Consider the following 25,995-nt stretch of genomic DNA (forward strand, 5'->3'; position numbering starts at 1 on the left):
TCCTGTTTCCCAAGGGAGGAAGCAACTCATTTTCATGTGGCCACACTGATTCCTTGCTGGTGAGCTGAGTGGAGGTCACCGCTGTGTCAGTCCTCAGACAGGAAAGTGTTAGCCATCCAAGTATTGTCGTTTCAGCCCTTCCCACCTTGCGCCTGCCAACATTCTTTCTGTAGTTAGCACAGAATGTTCATTTCAGAAAGGCAAATGGCCAATTCAGAGAAGACAAGTAGACAGAATTCCATGTCTGCTTCTGTCAGGGGGAAAAAAAAAAAGCTTTCCTAGTCATTCATCCTTCCTTTTCTCCAAAGGCTCTTGTCTTCTACAGGGTGGGGACCTGTCAGCAGTGAAAAGGAGAGCAGGTTCACCCTAAAATAGAGTGCTGAGCACTCACTGTTGACTTACATGATGTGGATGTCTTTCTGAGTAAATATGAGCCTCTTTTGTGGGTTTCCTTGGGCATTCAAACCAACCCTGCAGCCAGTGAGCTCTGACACTGGCTTCTGTGATAATCTAGATTTGAATGTGGTGTAGGTAATGGAATCACGTTGGTTGGCTTGGTTGATCAGCAGTCAGCATGGCTTGTGTGGCTCCCCTCAGGTCGACTGTAAATATCAGGCAAAAATCCAACCATGATTTTGTCACCCAAACAAAACGGCAGCATCCTCAGTCCTGGCACAGGAGGCCAAAGGAACAGGGACTAGCACATTGAGATGGGTCCCTGCCTTGTGTTCATGATCAGTCAGGGAACATGATAATTTTTAGTCTACTATCTAGGATGTGTTTTATTCTATAGCAGTGGCTGTCAGATGGTGATACTTTGGCCATCGGAGACTATCCCAACCTTCACTTTCCAAGACTGTTGGCTTCTATAGTTTGAAATATGACACTACATATAATCTCCTAGCATCAGTTTTGTTGAAGTGCTTCTTGGAGGTTCTATCAAAAAGACTAGTTTATTTGTTTTATTTGCATGACTTCTAAAAAATTGAAGTTAGATGATTTTTTATTGGAGTTCATAGTTGATTTACAATAGTGTGCTAGTTTCAGATGTACAGCAAAGTGCCTCAATTATATATATATATTTCAGATTATTTTCCGTTATAGGTTATTACAAGAGGTCCAGTATTGTTCTCTATGTTACACAGTAAATCCTGTTATGTGCCTGATTTATGTACAGTAGTTTATTAATCCTATACTCTAAGTTATCCTTCTACACCACTTTTCTCTTTGGTAACCATAAGTTTGTCATCTATGTCTATAAGTCTATTTCTGCTTTGTATATATATTCATTTGTATTTTTTTATATTCCACATATAAGTCATATCATATAATGTTTGTCTTTTTCTCTTTGACTTACTTCATTTAGTATGATATTCTAGGTCCATCTATGTAATTGCAGATGGCAGTATTTCATTCTTTTATACGGCTGAGTAATATTCCATTGTGTGTGTGTGAAGGGGGGCACAACTGGTCATCTATTAATGGGCATTTGGGCTGCTTCCATGACTTGGCTGTTATAAATAGTGTTACTATGAACATTGGGGTGCATGTGTCTTTTCAAATTAGTTTTTGTCTTTTCCAGATACATTCCCAAGAGTGGGAATGCTAGATCATATAGTAGCTCTATTTTTAGTATTTTGAGGAACCTCCATGCTATTTTCCATAGTGGCTGTACCAATTTACACTCCCACCAATAGTGTAAGAAGGTTCCCTTTTCTCCACACCCTCTTCAGCATTTATTATTTGTAGACATTTTGATAATAGCTATTCTTAACCAGTGTGAGGTGATACTTGATTGTAGTTTAACTTTGCATGTCTATAATAAGTAACAATATTGAGCATCTTTCATGCCTTCATTGGAGGAATGTCTGTTTAGGACTTCTACTCATTTTTTGATTGGGTCGTTTGTTTTTTGGATGTTGAGCTGTATGTTTTGGAAATTAACCCTTTGTCAGGCACATTGTTTCCAAATATTTTCTCCCATTTCATAGGTTGTGTTTTTGCTTTATTGATGGTTTACTTCGCTATGCAAAAGCTTTTAAGTTCAATTAGGTTCCATTTGTTTACTTTTGTTTTTATTTCTTTTGCTTTGGGAAAGTGACCTAAGAAAACATTGCTACAATTAATGTCCAAAAATGTTTTGCCTATTTTCTCTTCCAGGAATTTTATGGTGTTATGTCTTATATTTAAGTCTTTAAGCCATTTTGAGTTGATTTTTGTGTATTGTGTGAGGGTGTGTCCTAACTTCACTGATTTACATGCAGTTGTCCACCTTTCCCAACACTAGTTCCTGAAGAGATTTTCTTTTCCCCTTTATTTATTTCTGCTTCCTTTGTTGTAGATTAACTAACCATTGGCATATGGGTTTATTTCTGGGCTCTCTCATCTGTTCTGTTGATCCATACATCTGTTTTTATGCCAATAGCATGCTGTTTTGATTATTGTAGCTTTGTAATATTGTCTTAAGTCTGGGAGGGTAATGCTTCCAGCTTTGATTTCTTCTCCCTACTCCTCCAGGATTATTTTAACAATACAGGGTCTTGTGTAGTTCCATATAAATTTTAGGAATATTTCTTCTAGTTCTGTGAAAAATGTCACGGGTTATTTGATGGGGATCATGTTACATCTATAGATTGCTCTGGGTAATCTGGCCATTTAAACATTACTTCTTCCAGTCCACAAGCATGGGATATCTTTCCATTTCTTTGGGTCACCTTCAGTTTTCCTTATCTGTGTCTTATAGTTATCAGCATATAGGTCTTTCACCTAATGATTAGGTTTATTCCTAGATACTTTGTTTTCTGATGCAATTTTAAAATGGATTTTTTGTTTGTTTAACTTTCTGGCATTTCATTGTTAGTGTAAACAAATTCTGAATATTAATCTTGTATCCTTGTACTTTGCTGAATTCATGTATTAGTTTTAATAGTGTTTATGTGGGGTCCTTAAGTGACATGACTTTTTAAAATTTCAACCAATATTGTTCCTGTCATAAAGAGTAGAGCAACTCTTTTGAATTAAGACCGTGTTCCATATGGAGCCAAACTGTTCCATTTTTGGCTATATTCTTCATCCAAGTTAATCAATTGCTCTACTAACTCTGTGCCTCAACTTTCATCTGTAAAATGGAAATAATAATAATACCTACTTTATGGAGTCATTATAGACATTCATTGATGGAGTGCATGTGGGATATGCTCAAGACTAGTGCCTGGCACCACAGGAAGTACTCGGAGATATTAGGTGGGTTTCTTTGTTGCTTTTTTTTTTTAATTGCTGAAGCCACTCAGACAGCACTGTCCAGCAGCAACAAACAAGCCGCATGTATCATTTTAAATTTTCTGATAGCCACACTAAAATAGTTAAAGATAAACAGGTGAAGTTAATTTTAATAATATGTTTTATTTAACCTCATGTATCCAAAATACTATCGTTTCAATGTGTAGGACTAGCCACATTACCAGCGGAATGGCCATGTGTGACTGCTGATGGTTGGGCCTCTCATTTTATCTCAAGGCCGTAACAACTGATAAATCACGTAATTCAAAGAGTTTCTATTCCAACACTACACAACGTGCAGTGATTTGAACAAAGACTTTCTTTTAATAGTGAGTGAAGATGCTATTATTACACATAACAGGTAGGTTTCATTGTTAATTATGGTTAAATCCTCTTCTTTCTGTAGAAGGCCTTTCTATAATCACCTTCGCCCAAAACTGTCCATAGCTGAAGGGAGAGAGCACAGCCTGCAGACATGGAGCATTCTCAGATTTTATTTTTATAGCCATGGTTCAATAAGTAAAACTTTGAATGCTCCAGGCTACTGGGAATTTCATATTCCCTCATTATTATCTTGTTTACTTATGCGGCAACCAAACGATACATACCTCTTAAATGTATGACAAAACCCCATGACCTTAGGTGCGACATTATGGATCCTAATGTTTACCCTGGAGTTTATTATTATTCTTATAATGGACTCTAGCTTGGTTTAATTGGCATTCTATATACAGTCTATAAAATGGTGCACATGAGCTTTTCCATGGTTGGTAATTACATTACTTTTGATTTTCTCTCATTTGCCCCCTTCAACCATGATAGTCCTCTCCCACATCTTATGGACCAGATCTTACAAACAGTATGAATAGTTTTCAAATTTCCTTTGACTCAAACTGACAGATTAAAAACTAATTATTCTCTGTAATGTTTTTACAGTGAAAACTTAAGTTGAATTGATTTATATACACTTCCAGCCAGCACATTTGCAATTCAAGGTTAAAATTGTTCTTGAAACAGCACCAGTTAAAATGCAATTACAACTCCCCAAGCAGGGATAAAAGAAGGAAATGTTTTACATGCTCACTTCAAAAGTTAAAAAGTCAATTTAATATTACAGAAATAAAAACTTTCATTTATTTTCCCTAAATGATAAAGAGTTCGTTAATTATATTCAAGGTAAATCCAAGTGTGTTTATTACATGCCTCTGGAAAAGAATAAGGGAAAGAGAATACAGGCTTTGTGAGGTGGATCTGTTTTCCGTTTGCAGCTCCTGTCTTGTTCATAGTTCCTGATTCTTCCCGTGTTGGGTTGCAGGCGGTGTCTTTACAGAGTGCAGAAGAATGTGAATAGATGTATACTGCCAGTAGTGGAATGGCAGTAGTGGGTGCCCTGCATGGTAGGGTCTTTGGAGGGCAGCTAAAAGGAATGGTTTAGGGACGTCTGTACTAACATCAAATTCCGTTTGTCCACTACAGTATTGCTCTTCCGGTGAATGATACTGAAGCCGTTACGCGTGTGGCACAAAGTGACTGAAAAGTGTGAAAAGCAGAGTCACATAGACCCAGGCTTCTAATCCTCACTGCACCTCTCAGTTTCTGTGTGATTCTGAGCAACTGACTTAATGTCTCTAAGCCCAAGTTCCTACTCAGTCAAAACAATATAATACAAAACAATAAAAAACGATGGTAATACCGCCAACAGTACTGGATTTATATGAGGATTAAGTGGGAGAAAGCAGATAACATTCTTAGCACAGGGTGCCTAATCAACGCTCAGTAAATATTAGTTTCTAGTGTTAGTGATATCATAATAATATTATGAATAATGTCACTCTAATGTTATTTTGAGCCAAGACTAAGTTAGCAAAACAGTGTTTATGAAGGGCTTGACAAAGGTACCTGGCACATAATGAGTTTAATAAGATGCAAATATTCACGATACATATACATAGACACATTATATATATATACAGTGTATATGTAATGACATTAAAAATGTAACTACATATGTTTTGTTTACTATATATATGTATCATACACATTGTTAATATATATGTCTATATATACTGTAAGAAAAGAAAAGGAAAAAGAAGCTGCCGAGAACTTCTTACGGTTGTTGTAAGCTTAGCACGCAATCATAGTTACTACATTCTTCACAAAATAATAATAGTAACGACAGGGGGCACAGTGGTAAAGAACCCAGCTGCCAGTGCAGGAGACGCAGAGGACATGGGTTTGATCCCTGGGTTGGGAAGATCCCCTGAAGGAGGAAATGGCAGCCCACTCGAGAATTCTTGCCTGGAGAATCCTGTGGACAGAGGACCCTGGTGAGCTACAGCCCGTGGGGTCGCAGAAGAGCCAGACACGACTTACGCACTGATGCATACGCTAATGACAGTCATATTTACTGAATACCTTTTCTGTGTCAGGAATTATTCCAGGCAGGAAAATGTTTACTAATAATACCTGTCGAAAGGTAGTGGACCAAGGTACATTTGAGAAGGAGCTCGTGTACATTTTAGAAGGATCACTGTGTTAGCTAGATCTAGAAGAATGTAGTTAACTAGATCTAGAAGAACTGAACAGATTACACGCCAAATGCATGGACCAATCAGAGGCCGGAGAGACGCAGCTTTGTAGTTTGTTCTATGTCTTGTGCTTTACATGGGGCTGCCTTGTTGCCCATCTCTTCGAAGCACCTTCCTATCATCGCCTGGCCTATGAATGGCGTCCCATGGAATCCAACAAAGTCAGGGTCCTGGTGGTGGCCAGGTTTACCTTTAGCAACTGTGGGTTTCAAGGCAAGGGTAAGGACTGAGGGACAACATGCAGCAGCTGTGTGAAGAGCTGCAGAAGTTGTCTGGTCCAGATGACCGCTGACCTCCTGCCCAAGTGAAAAATATAGGTTCCCCTTGCCAATCTGGAGACCATGAACGCTTCCACTCAATGGCCAAGCATGCCCGTCACCAGCAGGAGAGGCCACTGACAATTTTTATCCAACTGAGAGGAGAGAATGAGTTTTCATAAATGCTGCCAACACTGAAGGACATTTATTTGATGAGCCTGCTAAGCTTGTCCTCCTTTTTTCCTCTTTTATGGGACTGTCAAGAGAAGCTATGATCCAGGTGACAATATAATATCGCCCAGGTCATCAGTTCACTCTCAGAACCATCACGTCGTTCCTTTGAAATCTTCGGGCAAGTTGAGTTAATGACAAGGATGTGGCCGAGCTTTTAAGCCATTGCATGTCATTAAACTGTAAGAACACTTTGAGCAAAATCACTTCTGTGTTGAATTCAGGACCTGCCTCTTTTTACAGTTATATGACTAATTCTTTCCTGAGGCATCAGAAATAAACTTTTCAGGAGTACTAAATGAGAGCTGTGAAAGAAGCAAGTATTCAAGAGAATACACAGACCTTGGAGTCACATTGCTGAGGGTCTCCCAGGCCATCCTTTCCTGGCATCCCAGAGATGAAAGTATTTGATTACAGATGGCTGTCCCTTCTAAAAAATTTCTGGTCTAACTTGCTATGTATGACAGCCCACTCTTCTTTAAAAAAAAAAAAAATCACCCTGAAGTTAAGGAATTCCTTCCTCTATTCAAGTCACATCTCTTAAGGCTTTAATGCAAACCAATTTTCTCTTATTTGGCCTTCTCCGGACGTGGATAAGAGCTGGTCATCATCTTTCACATACAAGGCCTTTAATCAAATTACTCCTTACTCGCCTTTTCTTCAGGCGAAACAATTCCTCTTCCTTTAACCTTTCCACACGGGATTGTGCTCCTTCCCTTTCATCATATTGGTTGGTCTTTCCCTTGACTGCCTCCAGAAGGTCTTTGTTAATTCCTTTCATGTAATTTTTAGGAGTTATTTTCTCTGAGAAAATCCTGAAAGCTCCTCTCACTTTGAGACGCTTTCAGTTGTGATTTTGGTAGTGTCTACCAAGTGTGTGCACCTTGCTAGGTTGAGTTGATTTTTCCCTTTCAGCACCTCCAATTCTTTTCATCTGAATAGGTCACCTTTGGACAGAGTAAACAGTCCAGTTTTTGTAATTCTTCTTTTATGGCCTTTCTCCCTTCATGATACATAAACAGGGACCATCAGAAGGAAGAATGGAAGAAAGACAAATTCTAAATAGCAACCACATGAGTTGTTAGAAGTTCTATGAATTGTAGAGAACTAGAATAAAAGGGGAATAACAGGCTACTTTTGCGTGGAATACCACCCTGCTTCTATTCCCTTGGGGAAAAAGCAGAAAAGGTTTCATGGTTTATTATCACTTTTCATGTGCAGGAGAATTGGGAGAGGAGGTGGAATGATGAGTGAATCCGTATACTTAAATTATTTTTCTTGACGGTGTAAATTCAGTGCCTTTTCAGGCAAAGAGAGGAGTTTCAGACTGTAAGCCAGTCATTTTCTGTCATTCTGTGAGGCTGTTAGAGAAACACGGGTTCGTTCCAGGCTTCAAGACGCCCATCCAGAAATCCCGGTCCTCATTCTCTTATTGTCCATTGGCTTAACCACCTCCTGGTCCTGTTAAGTTTAGGGAAGCCACTCCATCTCAGCTTGGGAAGTGGTTTTCTATTTTCCCTTGTAATTCTGTCCTGCAGAAAGCATTCTGATTTGGCATTCAAGGAGCCAGTTGGGCCAGAAAGAGTTCGTTCAGTTTCTCTATTTATTTCGTTTTTAACTGCAGCTCAAGGAGTTGGTGTTTTGGTGGCTGGACATTTTACGTTATGCTCCATTTCTTTGGTTACAAGAGTATCTTCGTGGCCCATTGAGAACAAATCTCTGTCACTTAGCCCCTGTTCTATTCCTCTTATATAATAAAATGATCTTTTCTAAAAAAAAAGAATTATTGGAGTATAGTTGCTTTACAGTGTTGTGTTAGCTTCTGCTGTACAGCAAAGTGAATCAGCTCTACTTATACATATATCCCCTCTTTTGAAGATTTCCTTCCCATTTAGGTCATCACAGGGCACTGGGTCGAGTTCCCTGTGGAGATGTTCGTTAGTTACCTGTTTTATACACAGTAGTATATGTGTCTCCCAGTAGTTTCCCAGTTCATCCCACTGCCACCCTTTACCCCTTGCTGTACATACATGTGTTCTCTACCTGTGTGTCTCTATTTCTGCTTTGCAAATAGGTTCATCTATACTATTTTTATAGATTCCATATGACCTTTTTTATGCTATGCAGAATGTTGAGGGCCACAAAGAATCCTTTTTGGTAGTATAAATAGGATCCTGGAGTCCTGAATTTTCTTTGATTTCCCCTAAAAGTTTAGACAGCAGTCTTGAGGAATATGTTTCCCAGTAATATTACTAATAATGACACCTAATCTTTACTACGGGCTTACTGGCTGCTTCATAGATTTTAATCTTTTTAACAACCTTAAGAAAGGCAGTACTAGTATCATATCCATTTTATAGATGAGGAAACCTGTGTTACTGAAAGCTTGAATAATTTGCTTATGGTTACCCATCTGGTAAATGTTGAACTTCAGTAGTTTAACCTGTACATCATGGGCTTATCAACTTTGTGACTTAGTAACTGTATCCCTAGTATATAAGAAGGTACTTAGTAAGAATTATTGATAAATTGTGAATATTTCTAAAGCTCTTCTGTTCCTGAAACTGTTTTAATGACCATGCATGGACAATCTCATTTACTGCTGACCCAAACCCTATCTGGTCGATGTTGCAGTAATTATCAGCATTTTACCAAGGAAGATTTGAAGCTCAAGAGAAGTCAAACAACTTTCTCAAGGTCACAGAGTGATTGAGCCATCGAGCTAGAATTCCCACCCAGGAAGTCTGAGTCTCAAACTTACCAGTTTCACCATATAACTCTGTGCTGCTTCCTGTAATCCGGAAGTTCTTGCCAGGGGTTGGGGCAGGGATGGCTGGGGGGTTGCTGCCGAAAGACCCGGCCTCTTGTCTGAGACACGAGCTGCAAGAGTTCTAAGCACCTTCCAATGAAGTGGTTTTCCTTTTCAGTTGACAGAAAAGAATCCGCAGCCAGATAAGCCCACTGGCAGTGATGCCAGCAGGCAGCCTGTGTCTGGCTGAGTTTGTCCCATTCGACTTCGGGCACCTCCCAGCACCTTGTGTTCTCATCACCCCTCCTGGCTTTGGACCATGTAGCCTTCTAACCAAATCTCTCTTTTTTTTCTTTTTCTCTGGTTCTGTGTTCAGCTCGAGGCTTTTTATTCCATCTTCACCACGGAGCAGCAAGACCACGTCAAGTCAGTAGAGTATCTGAGAAATAACTTCCGGCCACAGCAGGGCCTGAATAACAGGGTGGTATACAAGTCTGCCATTCGTGACGCCTGGAACCACGACATGACGGACTTCTTAGAAAACCCACTGGGGACGGAAGCCTCTAAAGGTACATTTGGATTCAGTGCCCTTGCCCAGAGGAAGATTTCCTTATCATAAATTACTTTAAGTGAAAAGGAGTTCGGAACCAGCCAAGAACTGGAACTTGGCATTAAAAGCATGTTTCTCTGCTGAAAGAGACTTGTCTGGGTGATAAATAGAAGCATTTGTGGGAATAACTTCAGTTAAATAGATATGTTCAGAATTGCCCTTTTGACTAGCGAAATATCAGTCCTTCTCTCTGTAATTTGACCTTGTAGCATCAGCACTAAACTTGTTGATGTGTTAAAGCTTTTTGGTGTCTTACTTTTTAACTGTTTCCCTGCTGCAATCAGGTGTTTGAGCTCAAACATCAGGACCTCAGACTCGCTTTCAACACCCCAGTCTTCAGCTTTCTTACTAACTTCCATACTAGGCAAGAAGTCTAGCTCTCCAGCTCTCCACCTCCACCAGACATCACGTAATCTTTTAGATCTATGGTTTAACAATTCAATTCCCAGATCTGAAAAACATAAGTTTCATAACTTGCTTGTGTCCTAATCTTTTTCCATTTCTCCTTTCTCATGGGAAACGGTCATGAATTTCTCTCCCAGGAAATTGGAAAGTCTGATTCTACCCTCACAGCCCAACCTTCAAGCTCTGTGATTTGTCATAAAATCACAGAGCTCAGGAAACCTTTGAAGGAATAAGGCTTGTCAAAGTCCCAGTATTTGGAAGGGAGGAAGGAAAAAGAAGGTATTTCCTTTGGGTTTGAAGAGATGGGCCTTTCCCAAGCCAGTTCTCTTTTGAAATAGTGGGCTTGGGTGATGTGGGAAGCGTTTATGTCATTTACTGACGTTGACAGTTAGACTGTGGTATTTTTAGCATCGTGAGTTATATGCAAGGGCTTTATTTCAGGAATGTACATACCCCTACCTCCAATAAAAGGGACCAGTTTACTGGCATATGACCTTTATAGGAACAAGAGGAGTGAGTTGATATTCCAGAAATAACTGCATTAATGTGCCCTTTGATAAGAATGAGCCCATTTTCCAGGCTCATGTATCTGCAAAGGAGCTAAAAGAAGAGGAAAGGGAGTTTTAACAATGTGATCATCTCCTTCCTGTCTGTATACTTTTGTCAGAGGACGGTGCGAAGAAGCTAGTCTGGCCAGGTTCCGTCAAGACATACTTGAGAATCAACTAATTTGGGGCTGACACTTTGTCAAGGGCCTCATTTATCAACTGGGAACAGCAGGAAGGTTGAGAAGCACACAAACCTGTAAACTATCTTGAATTGGACTGGCATGAAGAATCTCATTTGGCTTTTTTTTTTTTTTTAATCCAAGTTAAAAATAAAGCAAACGGCCAAACTGTAAAGCTTCTCCCAAGAGAACATGCTTGGGGAAAGGAGGACTCTTAGGGCTGACTATGTTGCAAGAGGTGGGACGTTCGGAGGATGGGGAATTTATATCACAAGTGAGTATAGGATCTGATAGCTTGGAAATGCTGACGTTATGACAGTTACAAAGTTCTTTCCTGATAAATGGGCTTGAGCATCTGATATACCAGCTGTGCAGAGAGGGTGCATAGTCCTTCTTACCCAAGGAAATTAGAGAGGACACTGGTTTCCATTGTGTTAAATTGTCAGAGTGGGCAGTATCCTCCACCAAATGGGCTTTCTCTGATTTTGAGCAGAACCAAGGACCCATCCTTAGAGGGAATCAGTTCTTCGTCTTGCAAGGTTACAGTGGTCATGGTGTGCATCCATTGCTGACTCTTAAGATGTTTGAATGTTAAGATGTTTTGTGATCTTTCTAGAGACAGTCTTCTTTTTAATTTTTTTAGCATAGTGTTAGAGTGTAACCTACAGAAACATGCACGCACCGTATGCATACAACTTGATGACTTTTCAGAAACTGAATATGCTTGAGTGACACACACCCAGATCCAGAAACTAACATCACATCAGCTTCCCAAAGCACATTCCTCTCCCCATTCTTAGTCACTGCCCATTCCCAAGGATAACCATGGTCATAGTCTTGCCTCCTGATCAGTTTCGTGTAAATAGAATCAGTTCACCAAGTTCTGTTGTGTGAATTGCTTCTGTGCTTTACACTGCTTTGAAGAGTCACCTATGCTATTTCATGTAGTTGTAGTTTGTTCTTGTTGCTGAATTTCAGTGTGTGACTGTCCCTGAATTTATCCATTTTAATATACATGAATTTGTAGATTTATTTTCATGTTTTGGTAATTATGAAAGTTTGTTTTTTCTAATTACTTATTTGGCTGTGCCGGGGCTTGGCTGCTAAACATGGAATCTGTTTAGTTGTGGCCTGGGAGCCCTTAACTGAAGCATGTTGGGACCTAGTTCCCTGACCAGGGATCAAACCTGGGTCTCCTGCATTGGGAGCACGGAGTCTTAGCCATCAGGGAAGTTCTTGAACATGCCTTTTAACCAGCATGTGGACACATCTCTGTTGGTTATGCACCCTGTAGTAAAATGACTACAGCTTAAAGGATACATGTATGTTTGGATCTGATTAGATACTGACCAGTTTCCCAGAATGACCGAATGTTCCACTTTACAGTTCTGCCAGTGATATAAGAAAGTTTTCTATTTTTTAAATGCTTTTTTCAAGGCCTGATTTACATATCATAAAGTTCAGGTGTAGTGAATGTGCAGTTCAGTGATTTTTATCAAACTCACACTTGTGCAGCCATCACCACGTCTACTCTTAGAACATTCTCTTCACCCCGGCGAGTTCCTTCATGCCTGTTTACAGTCAGGTCTTTTTCCTAACCTCAACTCTGCTTTTGACTTTAGGATTTTAGGATTTATCCATGTAGTGGATCAGTAGCTCATTTCTTTTTACTGCTGAATAGTATCCCTGTTTGATTTTTTAAAATAACAGCTTTATTGAGATTTAATTCACATGCCATATAGTTTACTCTTTTGCAGTGTACCCTTCAGTGGTATTCTGTATTCACAAAGTTATGTGATCATCACTAGTATCTGCTTCAGGACTTTTCGTCACCCCCAAAAGAAATTCCATCCCTCTTAGCAGTCACTCCTTTTTCTCTCATGCCTGCTTCCTGCCCAGGCCCAGGAAACCAGTAATGTGCTTTTTGTCTGTATGGAGTTGCCTGTTATGGAGATTGCACTTAAATGGAATCCTCCAATACTTGACTTTTTCGTCTCTGGCTTCTTTCACTTAGCATCATATTTTCAAGATTTATCCATATTTGCACATGTGTCAGAATTTCATTTCATGAACAAACCATACCTCATTGTATGGATATACCACATTTTGCTTATCCATTTGTCATTTGTCAATAGATAGATCCCACTTTTGGCTCGTTATGAATATTGTTGCTTTGAACATTCGTGTTCACATTTTTGTGTGAATGAATGTTATCATTTCTCTTGGATATAAGCCTAGGAGTGGAATTGCTGTGTCATAGGGCAACTCTACGTTTTCATTTTTTTTAAGAACTGCCGAACAGTTTTCCCAAAGCAGCGGTACCAGTCTACACTCCTGTCAGCATCGTGTGAAGGTTCTCATTTCTCCACATCTTCACCAACACTTGCTAGATATCTTTTTTGTTGTAGTCATCCTAATGGATATGAAATAGTATCTCTTTCTAGTTTTGATTTGCACTTTCCTGATGACTACTCAGTGAACTCCGGGAGCTGGTGATGGACAGGGAGGCCTGGCGTGCTGTGATTCATGGGGTCACAAGGAGTCGGCCACGACTGAGCAGCTGATCTGATCTGATCTGATGACTACTGATGTCCCTGTTTTTTTTAATACTTATGTGTTTACTTGGCTGTGCCGGGCCTTGTTTGTGGCACACAGGATGTCTTTAGTAGCAGATGCGGAATCTGTAGTTGTTGCGTGCAGGTTCTTGTAGTTGCAGCGTGTGAGCTCTTTAACTGCAGCATATGGGACCTAGTTCCCCAACCAAGGATCGAACCAAGGCCCCTTACATTGTAGGCGCAGAGTCAGCCACTGGACCACCAGGGAACTTCCTTCCCTATTGCATTTAAATAATGTTTCTATTTGTTTTAAATGTCATAGAACCATGGTCCACATGACCAAATGCTCCTCCTTGTATCCCCCCAAGAAAACTCAGGTATTTTCATGGCACCAAAGGCTGAAAGCCAGCTACCAGTGCTGGCAATTATCAGGAAGCCTGGGGGGCTTCGATTATCAAGGTTAGTGATCTGAGTAGAGAAGAGCCAATACAAAGGAAGAGTCCCTTTATTGATTTTTGGCTGTGCTAGGTCTTCATTGCTATGTGGGCTTTTCTCTAGCTGTGGCAAGTGGGGGCTGCTCTCCAGTTGCAGTGTGTGGGCTTCTCATTGCAGTGGCTTCTCTAGTGGAGCAAAGTCTCCAGGGCATGTGGGCTTTTATAGTTGCAGCTCCAGGGGTTTAGAGTGTACACTCAGTAGTTGTGACACTTGGACTTAGTTGCTCTGTGGAATGTAGAATCTTCTTGAATTAGGGATCGAACCCATGTCTCCTACACTGGCAGGTGGATTCTTTACCATTGAGTCACCAGGGAAACCCAGTAAGCTTTTTTGATCTAGGACCAGGTATTGGGCCATGTGATCTCTTGTTGCAACTACTCAGCTCTGCCTCTGTAGCATCAAGGCAGCTGTAGACAGCACATAAATGAGTAAGTGTAGAAAATGTCTTCTAATAAAACTTTATTTGTAACAATAGGTGGCAGTCCAGATTTAGCCATGGAACAATAGTTTATATACCCCTGCTCTCGGGGATGGCTCAGACTTGGATGGAGAAATCCAATCTTAGGCGTGTTTGAAGGTATTTTCATGGTGGTCATGACTGTGAGAGTGTCCATGGCTTGGTTCTGCCTTTCCAAGGCACTGCAAGAGGTTTATTAGCTTGGTAACCACTCACTGACCAGTCCACCCTAAGATCTGCTCATCTTCCACCCCAGATGTATAAGCAGAGCCTCAGTAGACTGAGCCCCACCTCCCTCGTTTGCTGGCTGTGATCATCAACTGGTGTTCATTGAGCAGCACCGTGGAGGAGGCTGCCTGAGTTAAGGTGCCCCCATCCTGCCCTTCTGTCAGGATGATCCGACATACTGGAACAGAAAAAGCAGAATCAAGCTTTCAGACCCAAGCAGGAGATGCATGGCCGCCCACGACACCCAAAGAGGGGGAAACGTCATCCTAATCTTGTACTGATGCCTGAGACAGACTTAGAATGGATATCATCTGTAAAAAAATATAAAGCTCTAGTTTCCAGGAAATGGAAACAATATTTAGGCTCAGTGATTGTTCACGGGACATCCAAGTCACCACTCTGCCCTTTGTCAGTAAATAACTTGGATAGACTTTCAGATTTAATGGGCTGTCATTTTAGTTACTCTTAACACTTCCCGAGCACATGGAAGAGCACGTCGGTGATGAAGTGCTGAATACTGTCTATTGTGAAGGCTTTTGGAACAGTGAACAGAGAAAAATAACTTTGCTTCCAACAACATGAAACATATGGTTTATTAATGTAATGAAACCTGTTCAAACCACAGTGGAATCAAAACCACTTGATCTGATAATGTGATTTGATGGCTTAATTAAAATGACATTGGATAATGTAATAAAAGCAAAGGAAGAGGACAGTGAGCTGCCAGGGTCCTGCCCAGTCTCCTAAAACCACTGCCATGGTTTTTGGAGAATGATTTTTGCTTTTTTTTTTTTTTTTTGCTGATGGAGGAATCTCTTTGTTAGCTATATTTTTAGCGCTAAAGATTGCTTCCTTTCTTGGTTAAAAGGCAGTTTTTAAGGACATGTACCAGTGTGAGAATGCCTAAGTAACTAGCCTATTTTAAATCAGAACACATCGAGAAAGAGCATCCCGCTTTCCACCCAAATTAGCAAACAACGAAGTAAATCCATGTTGCTTTTCAAAAGACTTTGACATTGAAATCATGGTTTTCTGCTATTTTGGGAGAAAATATTAATGTTGTTCTATTTTCAGTTTAATCATTTTCACTCACCAGATTAATGAGCTTGAATCAGTTTATCTTCATAAAAGAAATTCTGATATGAGCACTTAATTCCTTTGTAGGCAGCTGCGCTCCCAGAAACTCTTCCCAAAAGTTACCTTAGTACTTCTGTAAAGTTTCAGCTTAGAGAAGTATAAGGAAAATAACACTTTAAATGCAGCCCCTTAGAAGATTGTTACCTGTCTTCTTTAAAAAGTGGCTTCCCTGGTAACTCAGGTGATAAAGAATCTGCCTGCAATGCACGAGACCCCAGTTCAATTCCTGGGTCGAGAAGATCCATTGGAGAAGGGATAGGCTACCCACTCCAGCATTCTTGGGCTTCCCTGGTAGCCCAGCTGGTAAAGAATCTGCCCACAATGTGGGAGACCTGGGTTCAATCCCTGGGTTGGGAAGATTGGAGAAGGGAACAGCTACACACTCCAGTATTCTGCCGTGTAGAATTCTGTGGATGTATATAGTCCATGCGGTCACAAAGAGTTGGACATGACTGAGCGACTTTCACTTTCACTTTTCTTTAAAAAGTAACTATTACTAGCTGTTACTTTTTATTCTTGGAAGTGATTAAGAAAGAAAGAAGGAAAGTGAAGTTGCTCCAGTAGTGCCCGACTCTTTGCGACCCCGTGGATAGTAGCCTGCACCAAGTTCCTCTGTCCATGGGATTTTCAAGGCAAGAGTACTGGAGTGGGTTGCCATTTCCTTCTCCAGGGAATAAGAAAGAAGTAAAAAGAAAAAAAAAAAAAATAAGCTTGGTTTTTTAAGCTTCTCCAGCATCCTGGGTTCTCATACTTTTTTTTTTTCTTTTTTTTCATTGGAGGGAAATTGCTGTTCTGTTGTTCTTAGTGGCTCAGTTGTGTCTGACTCTTTGTGACCCCATGGACTGTAGCCCACCAGGCTTCTCTGTCCATGGGGATTCTCCAGGCAAGAATGCTAGAGTCGGTTGCCATGCCCATCTTGAAAGTGATTAAGAAAGAAGTTAAAAAAAAATACAGCTGGTTTTTTAAGACTCTCCAACATCCTGGCTTCTCATATTTTTTTTTCTTTTTTTTTTAATTGATGGATAATTACTTTACAATATTATGGCTTTTGCCATACATCAACATGAATCAGCCATAGATATACACGTGTCCCCTCCCTCTTGATCTCCCCTCCCACTGTCCTCCCCACGTCACCCCTCTGGGCTGTCACAGAGCACTGGCTTTGGTTTCCTGTGTCATACATCAACCCCCCACGGGATATCTACTTTACATATGGTAATGTATATGTTTCAATGCTGTTCTCTTCAATTCTGGGTTCTCATACTGCTGAAGGTCATGCCATGTTCTATCAAACACTTTTTCATGCTCAGATATCCCATGATGATTAATTTTATGTGAATAGGTAGAGAGTTGGTATAAGTTTCCCTTGATTGGTTGGCATAAAGTTGATACTTGACATTTAATGTAGCTTTAACTACTTTGGGCTCATGTTTGTAGGCAGTGAATTTCTTTTCATGTCTCAGGCAACGTCATCTACAATGAAGAGCTTTCTCTAGGAGCTGTGCCTGCTGCACCTATGGTTTAAAAGGCTACATAGGGGTTTTCATGGACCAAATGCTATCCTGGCCTTTTCAATTCATATATGTTTTATTTAATGCTCAAAACAGCCTCTGTCAGGATTCACATTCATTTACCAAATATTTGTTGAGCATCTCATAAGGCTGAGCAAGGAAGAAGAGTCTCTTTTGGAGCTTAAGTTTTAAGGGGAAGAAAGAAACGAACAGATTAGCCAATGATAAAGCTCCGGTATTCTTCTGCAGATGAAATCGGGTGGTTTGCTAGGAGTGGCAGAGTGTAGTGAGGCCGTGGGGAAGCAGCTTCCCTGGATAGGGTGGTTGTTCTAACGCTCAGTTGTGTCTAACTCTGTGACCCCATGGACTGCAGCACTCCAGCCTTCCCAGTCCTTCACTGTCTCCCAGAATTTGCATGTCCATTGAGTCGGTGATGGCATCCAACCATCTCTTCCTCTGTCATCCTTCTCCTCCTGCTCTTCAGTCTTTCCCAGCATCATGGTCTTTTCCAACCAGTCGGCTCTTTGCATCAGGAGGCCAAAGTATTGCAGCTTCACCTTCAGCATCAGTCCTTCCAATGAATGTTCAGGGTTGATTTTCTTTAGAATTGACTGGTTTGATCTCCTTGCAGTCCAAAGGGCTCTCAAGAGTCTTCTCTAGCACCACAGTTTGAAAGCATCAATTCTTCAGCACTCAGCCTTCTCTATGGCCAACTGGTGGGCTAGTCTGTGAAGTTCTGAGAGGGAAAAGTCCTTTGCAAAGGCCCTGCCTGAGACATAGGAACCAGTGAAGGTGAGATTTCAAAAGACCTTCCTTGGTAAGGGAAGACTTAAGACTATGTTCTTATAACCATGGGATGCCTTTGAAGGGTGCTAAGCAGGGCTGTGGAACCATCTGACCAGGGTTTTAAATCCATCATTGACTATTAGGTGAGAAATGTTTGCAGAGGACGTGGGGTGAAATTGGCAAGACAGCCGGAGGCTGATAGAAATACTCCTGGCAGGATGACATTGGTTGGATGAGGGCAGTCCAGGTGAAGGTGAAAGTCATCTGTTAGGGTTGCATTTTGTTGTAGAGTGTCTAATTTTTACTAACACTTTGGATGAAGGGTTGGTGGGGGCAAGCAAAGAGACAAATGCAGTGTTACTGTTTAACAGATGAGATAGCTGAGATTCCGAGAGAACAGGTGGTCATCCAGAGCCTCCCAGCAAGGAGGTAGAACTGAGACGTGAACCCAGATCCTTTGTGTTCAGATACGGTGTTCTTTCTATTTCACGAGGGACTGCCAGCTCCCGTATGGATCCACAAGCAGTGGCCTCTGTTTTTAAATGTCATCAGGTAGCTTGAGCAGCACAGTTTATTACTCCTTCTCTGAATGAAGGAGCTTTAAAACTAAACGTCCTTGCAGCAATCAGATACCCTTCCTAAAGATCAAGTTTATCTTCCTGAAAGGCATCGCTGGACTCTCTTTATCTGCTTGGCTTACTTTTGACAGGTTATCTTAAGTCCTCAAGGCAGGAGCTGCTGAGGCCTTGATCACAGGGTTGCTCCCAGGGAGGGTCAGTGAACCCACTTGATGGGGATGGTAGAGCCTCCTAGACTGAGGATTTTGTGCATCTTTGAATCAACAGGACCTGACACAGTTCCTAAAACATATGCTAACAGTTACTGTTCGTTGAATGAATGAATGAATGGGGAGACGATAGAAGGCCCGGTGGGTAAGAATGTAAATTTTGAAGTCAAGCACATCTGGACTCAAATTCCAGGCCAGTCGTTTACTCCTGCATGTCTTTGCTCTAGTAAGTGTCTAAGCCTCCGTTTCCTTTCTGTAGCATGGAGCTAATAATCACATTTCCTTCCCTGACTTTTAAGTGAGACAGAGTACCTCGGACCAGATACTGTCAAGGCATTGGTACCTTTCTTTGGTAGCACTTCTCAACATCGAAATTTTACATTCACATGTGTGTTTTTTTCCCCTAATACCTAGCTCTCCCACTACCTTATAAGCTCCATAAGTGGTAAAGTTGTTCCTGTGTTTTGTTTTGTGTTGGTTTTCCTTTGTTAGAGAGTGGGTGCAGTGCTCATTGTTAGCTCCACAGGAAATACTGGAATGGATGGATGCAGCTAATCAATACATGCCAGGTGGCCAGGAGTAAAACAATGCTTGCTACAAGAGTTGGCACAGTTGAGGCATTTATAACCTAGCCCAGACTAGGTGCTGTAATGGGGGGAGCATGGCCAGGCACTTGGAGTAGGGTTCCGCACCTCTCCAAGGCTTCCCCAGTGCTTTCGTGATAAAGAATCTGCCTGCAGTGCAGGAGATACAGGAGACGCGTGTTCAGATCCCTGGGTCAGAAAGATCCCCTGAAGGAGGAAATAACAAAGTATTCTTGCCTGGAGAATCCCACAGACCAAGGAACTGGCAGGCTACAGTCCATCGGGTCACGTAGAGTCAGATACAACTTAGCCAGTGAGCACTTCACACGTTTCCCAGGACCTGAAATCAGAAAAGCCTCTAGGATTTGGAAAGGCATGACAACACCATGTAAAGAAGGCTTTCCTCTCAGTCCCAAGGAACAACCATGCTTCCCAATTCGTCCACCACTGCCAAAAGCAGAGGAAGGAGGCGCCGAATGAGTCAGACGCTGGTGTCAGGATGCTCCCCGGCAGATCGCTTTATGGCTTGGGAGTTGCTGAGCTGATACTGGTACCAGACGCCAGCGGCCATCTGTCATTTTCACACTTTATCGATATCCCCTAAGTACTGAATCCTCTGTCTCCAGGCAGGTAGGCAGAGTTTCACCTTCAGGGCCGACATAACCACCCTCTCACAGCTTCAGCTTTTCTCTGCCCTCTAGAAAGAACCTTCCGTGACATTGGGTTTGTTTGTGTGGGCGCTGTGGTGCTTGCGAACTGCAATCTGAAAGTTAATAAAGGCCACCAGTATCCTTCCTTCCAGAGCAACATACTTCCCCTTTCTGTCGCTAACTAGCGGTTCACAGCCCAAGAAGCAGGAGGCGCTGAGATGCCTGCGTGCGTCCCGCGGAGTCCTGCGAGGAAAGTAGCTGGGAGACGGACGATTTATCTGCTCCATTCTTCCATTCATTCTTCCATGAGCAAACACAAGCTCCTTGAGATTGGTTTTTCTTTAGGTACAAGGAACGTGGCCCGAACCCTTGGCTTTTTCAGGGCTTAAGCAGTGCTGTCACGCCCCAGCGCCTGAGACTGTATGTAAAGGCACAGGGCGGGAGCCCACGATGAGGCCTCTGGAATCATTTTTTTCTCTCGCTTAAAAAGAAAAAAAAACGTATCTATTTATTTGGCTGCACTAGTCTTAGTGTGAACTCTTTAGTTTTAGCATGTGGCATCTAGTCCCCTGACCAGGGATCCAGCCTGGGCTCCCTGCATTGGGAATGTGGAGTCTTAGTCACCAGGCCACCAGGGAAGTCCCCATCTTTTCCTCTTTTTTTCTAAGCATAGCCAGGGTCGTCACAGTTCCTGGCTTCACTCCTGGGTCCTCTCAGGACTGGTTTTGTGATTCCAGAGCACTGGCTTGGACCCACATGAGCGTCATGGCCCGTGTCACGTGTACGGCTGTGGTAGATAAGGTGCTGTCTCCCCATCGACACTGGGTGCTAACAGGTGTTGTCTGTCAAGTGCACGGAGCCCCGTGGTTTCCATGCAAAAACGGCTTCCGAGAAGAGAGGAGCGTCCTCCATGAGGAATATGCTGAGCATCTCAAACTGTTGGTTTTCGCCATTCACCTAGAAGCCCAGGTCCTTGGAGCATTGGATCTGTGTGCCCAGGGGTGGGGAGGGGGTAGCTAGGAGGCAGAAGTGGGGCTGTTGTTCCCAGATGCTGCACAGGTGAGTTCCCCTCTGGGGCCCACTAGGAGCGCTGTTTGATCACATCCTGGTCTCTCCCATGTAAGTGGCATTTCTGATCTCTTGGATCCTCTTACCCAAGGCCAGTTGGGTCTGCTTGAGGCCGGTCCTCAGACATGGAAGACCCTGGACCAGACCAGAGAGGGCCATCCTTACCAAATGACCTGTTGGTACAGGTGCCACATCTAGGGATTGGAACAAGGTTGGAATTCAACCAGTGGAGCACATCCAGTGGCTTCCTTGAGCCAAAATGAGTAAGAAATGCAGGTGCCAGGAATCAGATTCAGAGCTGGTAAGGTGAATGTCAGGTGAGAGCCAGAACACTCCTTTTAGATATAGTCGGTACCTGAGTGATCCCTAATTCTAAGAGGAAAAGTACTTTAAGGACCAAATTCAAGCAAAGGAGTAAAGCACTGTGACTTGCAGAGTCATAGTTATCTAGAATCAAAGATTTAAATAAAAGCCTGGCTAAACACATCAGTGAGCCACACTAGTAGTTGTGGCTCTGTTGACATGGCCATTGGGATCACTTAAAAAGATAGCTCATGGGGTCTTAGATCTTGGGTGGTATTTAGATAAGTCTCCCAGTCCTGAGGACAGCTTTTGTTGTTCAGTCACTAAGTTCTGTCTGCCTCTTTGCGATCCCATGGACTGCAGCACACCAGGCTTTCCTCTTCTTCACCATCTCCCAGAGTTTGCACAAACTCATGTCCATTGAGTAGGTGATGCTATCCAGCCATTTCATCCTCTGTCGCCTGCTTATCCTCTTGCCCTCGGTTTTTCCCAGCATTAGCATCGTTTCCAATGAGTCAGCTGTTTCTTCATGATAAACGAGACCGTAACATCACGTCAGCCGTGGGAACTAGGAGACTAGTCAAGAGAAGGCCCGGCTTCAGTCTCAGGGCAGTGTGCATTTGCCCACCTCAGGCCTGCAGCCTGCTTTCTGGTACCGACCCTCCGTTGCAACCCATGACTTAGAGCAAGACTGCAGGTGAAGTTAAGAGGTACCATGGAGAAACGATGCTGTGCTCAATTAAAGTCGGATAGGTCTGCCGTGCCCTTTTGGCCGGCAAGCACAGCATGTTAATGTTGGGATGGAGGGAAGGGCTCTGGGGTGCATGGAATCCAGCCTTGCACCCAGGGTCTGAGAGGCAGCTCTTCTTAGGCAGGACTGGGATGATGCATCACTCTGAACTTGGCCACCTCCCTTAGCGCCAAGCTGAACAATGCAATTTCCTGCACAGGACAGAGGTACCTTCCCTGGCTTTTAGCTCTCAGAGGAAGACGGATATTGTGCAGACACAAAGACTCCAAGCAAGAGGGAGAGGTCCGGATGAGCAGAATGTGGGAAAGTCAAACCCGCGTGTTTGGAGGACTCTGGCTGCTGCTGTGATTTTTGGGTTTTTGTTTTTTTTTTTAATATTTGTTTACTCATTACAGCTGTGCCAGGTCTTAGCTGCAGTGCATGGGATCTTCAGTCTTGTGGAATGCAGGATCTTTTTTTATTTGTGGCATGTGAAATTTTTAGAGGCATATGGAATCTCGTTCCCTGACAAGGAATCACACCTGGGCCGCCTCCATTGGTTGCGTGGAGTCTTAGCCACTGGACCACCAGGGAAATCCCCTGATGTGTTTGGAGCCTGTGACTCCATCATATGCACCATGGAGACAGCTGATTGGATGAGAAAGTTTTCCAGTTTGCTGTCTTCTATGGTATTTTTCACACAGCTTCTGGTACTCGATTGTTGACTGAAAAATTGAATTGTATTAACACACCAAAGCTTGTTCTTGGGAACAGAGGGGATGCCACTGGGGGATGTAGAAAAGAACCCCAGGGATGTGTTAGGAAAACTGCGTTCTCCCTCCTGGGTAGGTTCTCCACCTCCTGGGTGTTTCTCCTTTACCTTTAGGCCATTCCTGGTCACCAAATGTAGGGGCAGGGGTTTCCCCACAAGTCATTCTCTGCAGCACCAGCTGAGTGTCCTACCATGTAACCCAGCTGTCACACTGCCTGGCCTCTGGCCCACAAGACCACTCCCAACCCACTTCAGATGCCAGCCACCAAGGAGCGGATTCCCAAATTACCCATAACTTCTGTCTGGTTACAAACTGGAGGTTCGCGTTGTTTTCTCTTCTGCTTTGATTAATTTGGTGGAGAGGCTCACAGAACAGAGGGAGGTATGTTTGCCAGTTTTTTGAAAGGTGTGATGAGGTGACAGATGGACAGAGGTGAAGGGGGACGTGGGGTGAGGTCTGAGCAGGTCCCCAGCACAGGACCTTCTGGCACTGCTCTTGGGCGCGTTCACCCTCCCAGGGTATGGGTGTGTTTTCCTCTCCGTTTGAAGAAAACAAAACCACTAACTTGAAAAAGGTAAATCCACCCTCGTGTTCATTGGATTATTTACAAATACCCAAGATATGGACCATTGATTGTTGCTGTTCAGCAACAAAAAGTCGTGTCCAACTCTGCGACTTCATGGATAAGCACACTAGGCTCTTCTTTCCTCCACCGTCTCCCAGAGTTTGCTCAAACTCGTGTCCATTGAGTTGGTGATACTATCCAACCATCTCATCCTCTGTTGCCTGCTTCTCCTCCTGCCTTCAATTTTTCCCAGCATCAGGGTCTTTTCCAATGAGTTGACTCTTCACATGAGGTGGCCAAAGTATTGGAGCTTCAGCTTCAGCATCAGTCCTTTCCATGAATATTCAGGGTTTATTTCCTTTAGGATAGATGGTTTGATCTCCTTGCTATCCAAGGGACTCACAAGAGTCTTCTCTAGCACCCCAATTCAAGATGAATGGATAAAGAAAATGTGTGTGCATATATATATATGTGTGTGTGTGTATATATATATATATATATATATAATAATAGAATAGTATTCTACTGTATCAGGACAGGAAAAGGTCAGTTTTCATTCCAATCCCAAAGAAAGGCAGTGCCAAAGAATGCTCAAACTACTGCACAATTGCACTCATCTCACACGCTAGCAAAGTAATGTTTAAAATTCTCCAAGCCAGCCTTCAGCAATATGTGAACCGTGAACTTCCAGATGTTCAAGCTGGTTTTATAAAAGGCAGATAAACCAGAGATCAAATTGCCAACATCCACTGGATCATCGAAAAAGCAAGAGAGTTCCAGAAGAACATCTATTTCTGCTTTATTGACTATGCCAAAGCCTTTGACTATGGGGATCACAATAAACTGGAAAATTCTGAAAGAGATGGGATTAACAGACCACCTGACCTGCCTCTTGAGAAACCTGTATGCAGGTTAGGAAGCAACTGTTAGAACTGGACATGGAACAACAGACTGGTTCCAAATAGGAAAAGGAGTATGTCAAGGCTGTATATTTTCACCCTGCTTATTTAACTTATATGCAGAGTACATCATGAGAAACGCTGGGCTGGAAGAAGCACAAGCTGGAATCAAGAGTGCCAGGAGAAATATCAATAACCTCAGATAAGCAGATGACACCACCCTTATGGCAGAAAGTGAGGAAGAACTAAAGGGCCTCTTGATGAAAGTGAAAGTGGAGAATGAAAAAGTTGGCTTAAAGCTCAACATTCAGAAAACGAAGATCATAGCATCTGGTCCCATCACTTCATGGCAAATAGATGGGGAAACAGTGGACACAGTCACTGACTTTATTTTCCTGGGCTCCAAAATCAGTGCAGATGGTGATTGCAGCCATGAAATTAAAAGAAGCTTGCTCCTTGGAAGGAAAGGTATAACCAACCTAGACAGTATATTAAAAAGCAGAGAGATTACTTTGCCAACAAAGGTCCATCTAGTCAAGGCTACGGTTTTTCCAGTGATCATGTATGGATGTAAGAGTTGGACTGTAAAGAGGGCTGCATGTATGGATGTGAGAGTTGGACTATAAACAGGGCTGAGCACAGAAGAATTGATGCTTTTGAACTGTGGTGTTGGAGAAGACTCTTGAGAGTCCCTTGGACTGCAAGGAGATCCAACCAGTCCATCCTAAAGGAGACCAGTCCTGGGTGTTCATTGGAAGGACTGATGCTGAAGCTGAAACTCCAACACTTTGGCCACCTGATGCGAAGAGCTGACTCATTTGAAAAGACCCTGACGCTGGGAAAGATTGAGGGCAGGAGGAGAAGGGGACGACAGAGGATGAGATGGTTGGATGGCATCACTGACTCAACGAATATGGGTTTAGGTGGACTCCGGGAGTTGGTGATGGACAGGGAAGCCTGGGGTGCTGCGGTTCATGGAGTCGCAAAGAGTCGGACATGACTGAGCAACTGAACTGAACTGATTCTGCTGTAGAAAAGAATGAAATCTTGCCAGTTGCAGCAGCATGGGTGAACTTTCAAGGGCTTCCCAGATGGTGCTAATGGTTAAAAAAAAAACACCTATCAATGCAGGAGACGTAAGTTAGCTGGGTTCTATCCCTGGGTCTGGAAGATCCCCTGGAGGAGGCTATGGCAATCCACTCCAGTATTCATGCCTGGAGAATCCCATGGACAGAGGAGCATAGCGGGCTTTGGTCCATAGGGTCACAAAAAGTTGGACACGACTAGAGCGACTTAGCACAGACGCGGGGTGGACTTTGAAGGTATTATGCTAAGAGAAATAAGTCAGACAGAGAAAGATAAATACCATATGATCTCATTTATATGTGAAAACAAAACCAAGGACATAGATACAGGGAACTGACGGGTGAGGTTTGGGGGTGGGGAAAAGAAGTGAACTAGTTTTTGTTTGTTTTGGTTTTTGGTTTAAATAAATTGAACAGTTTTGAAAGGAAATTTTTGAAAAGAGTAAGAGATGTTTCTAGTATCACTTGGGAAATGACAAAATTTTAGGAGCAATGTGCCAGGAACCCATGGCAAAGACCAATATATATATTTTCTA

General features: G+C 42.5%; 1 protein-coding gene across 3 annotated transcripts in view; it reads left to right on the top strand.

Annotated features, from left to right (window-relative positions):
- The window catches only part of PTPRG (protein tyrosine phosphatase, receptor type G), a 775,368-nt gene that overhangs the window by 624,398 nt on the left and 124,975 nt on the right, over nt 1-25,995 (top strand). For all 3 annotated transcript variants that reach the window (XM_027522433.1, XM_027522432.1, XM_027522435.1), the window contains exon 8: nt 9,481-9,673. In XM_027522433.1, coding sequence (XP_027378234.1) covers nt 9,481-9,673 — 193 coding nt within the window. The remainder of the gene's footprint in view (nt 1-9,480; nt 9,674-25,995) is intronic.

The sequence above is a fragment of the Bos indicus x Bos taurus genome, chromosome 22 (genome assembly GCF_003369695.1).
Source record: "Bos indicus x Bos taurus breed Angus x Brahman F1 hybrid chromosome 22, Bos_hybrid_MaternalHap_v2.0, whole genome shotgun sequence".
Classification (NCBI taxonomy): domain Eukaryota; kingdom Metazoa; phylum Chordata; class Mammalia; order Artiodactyla; family Bovidae; genus Bos; species Bos indicus x Bos taurus.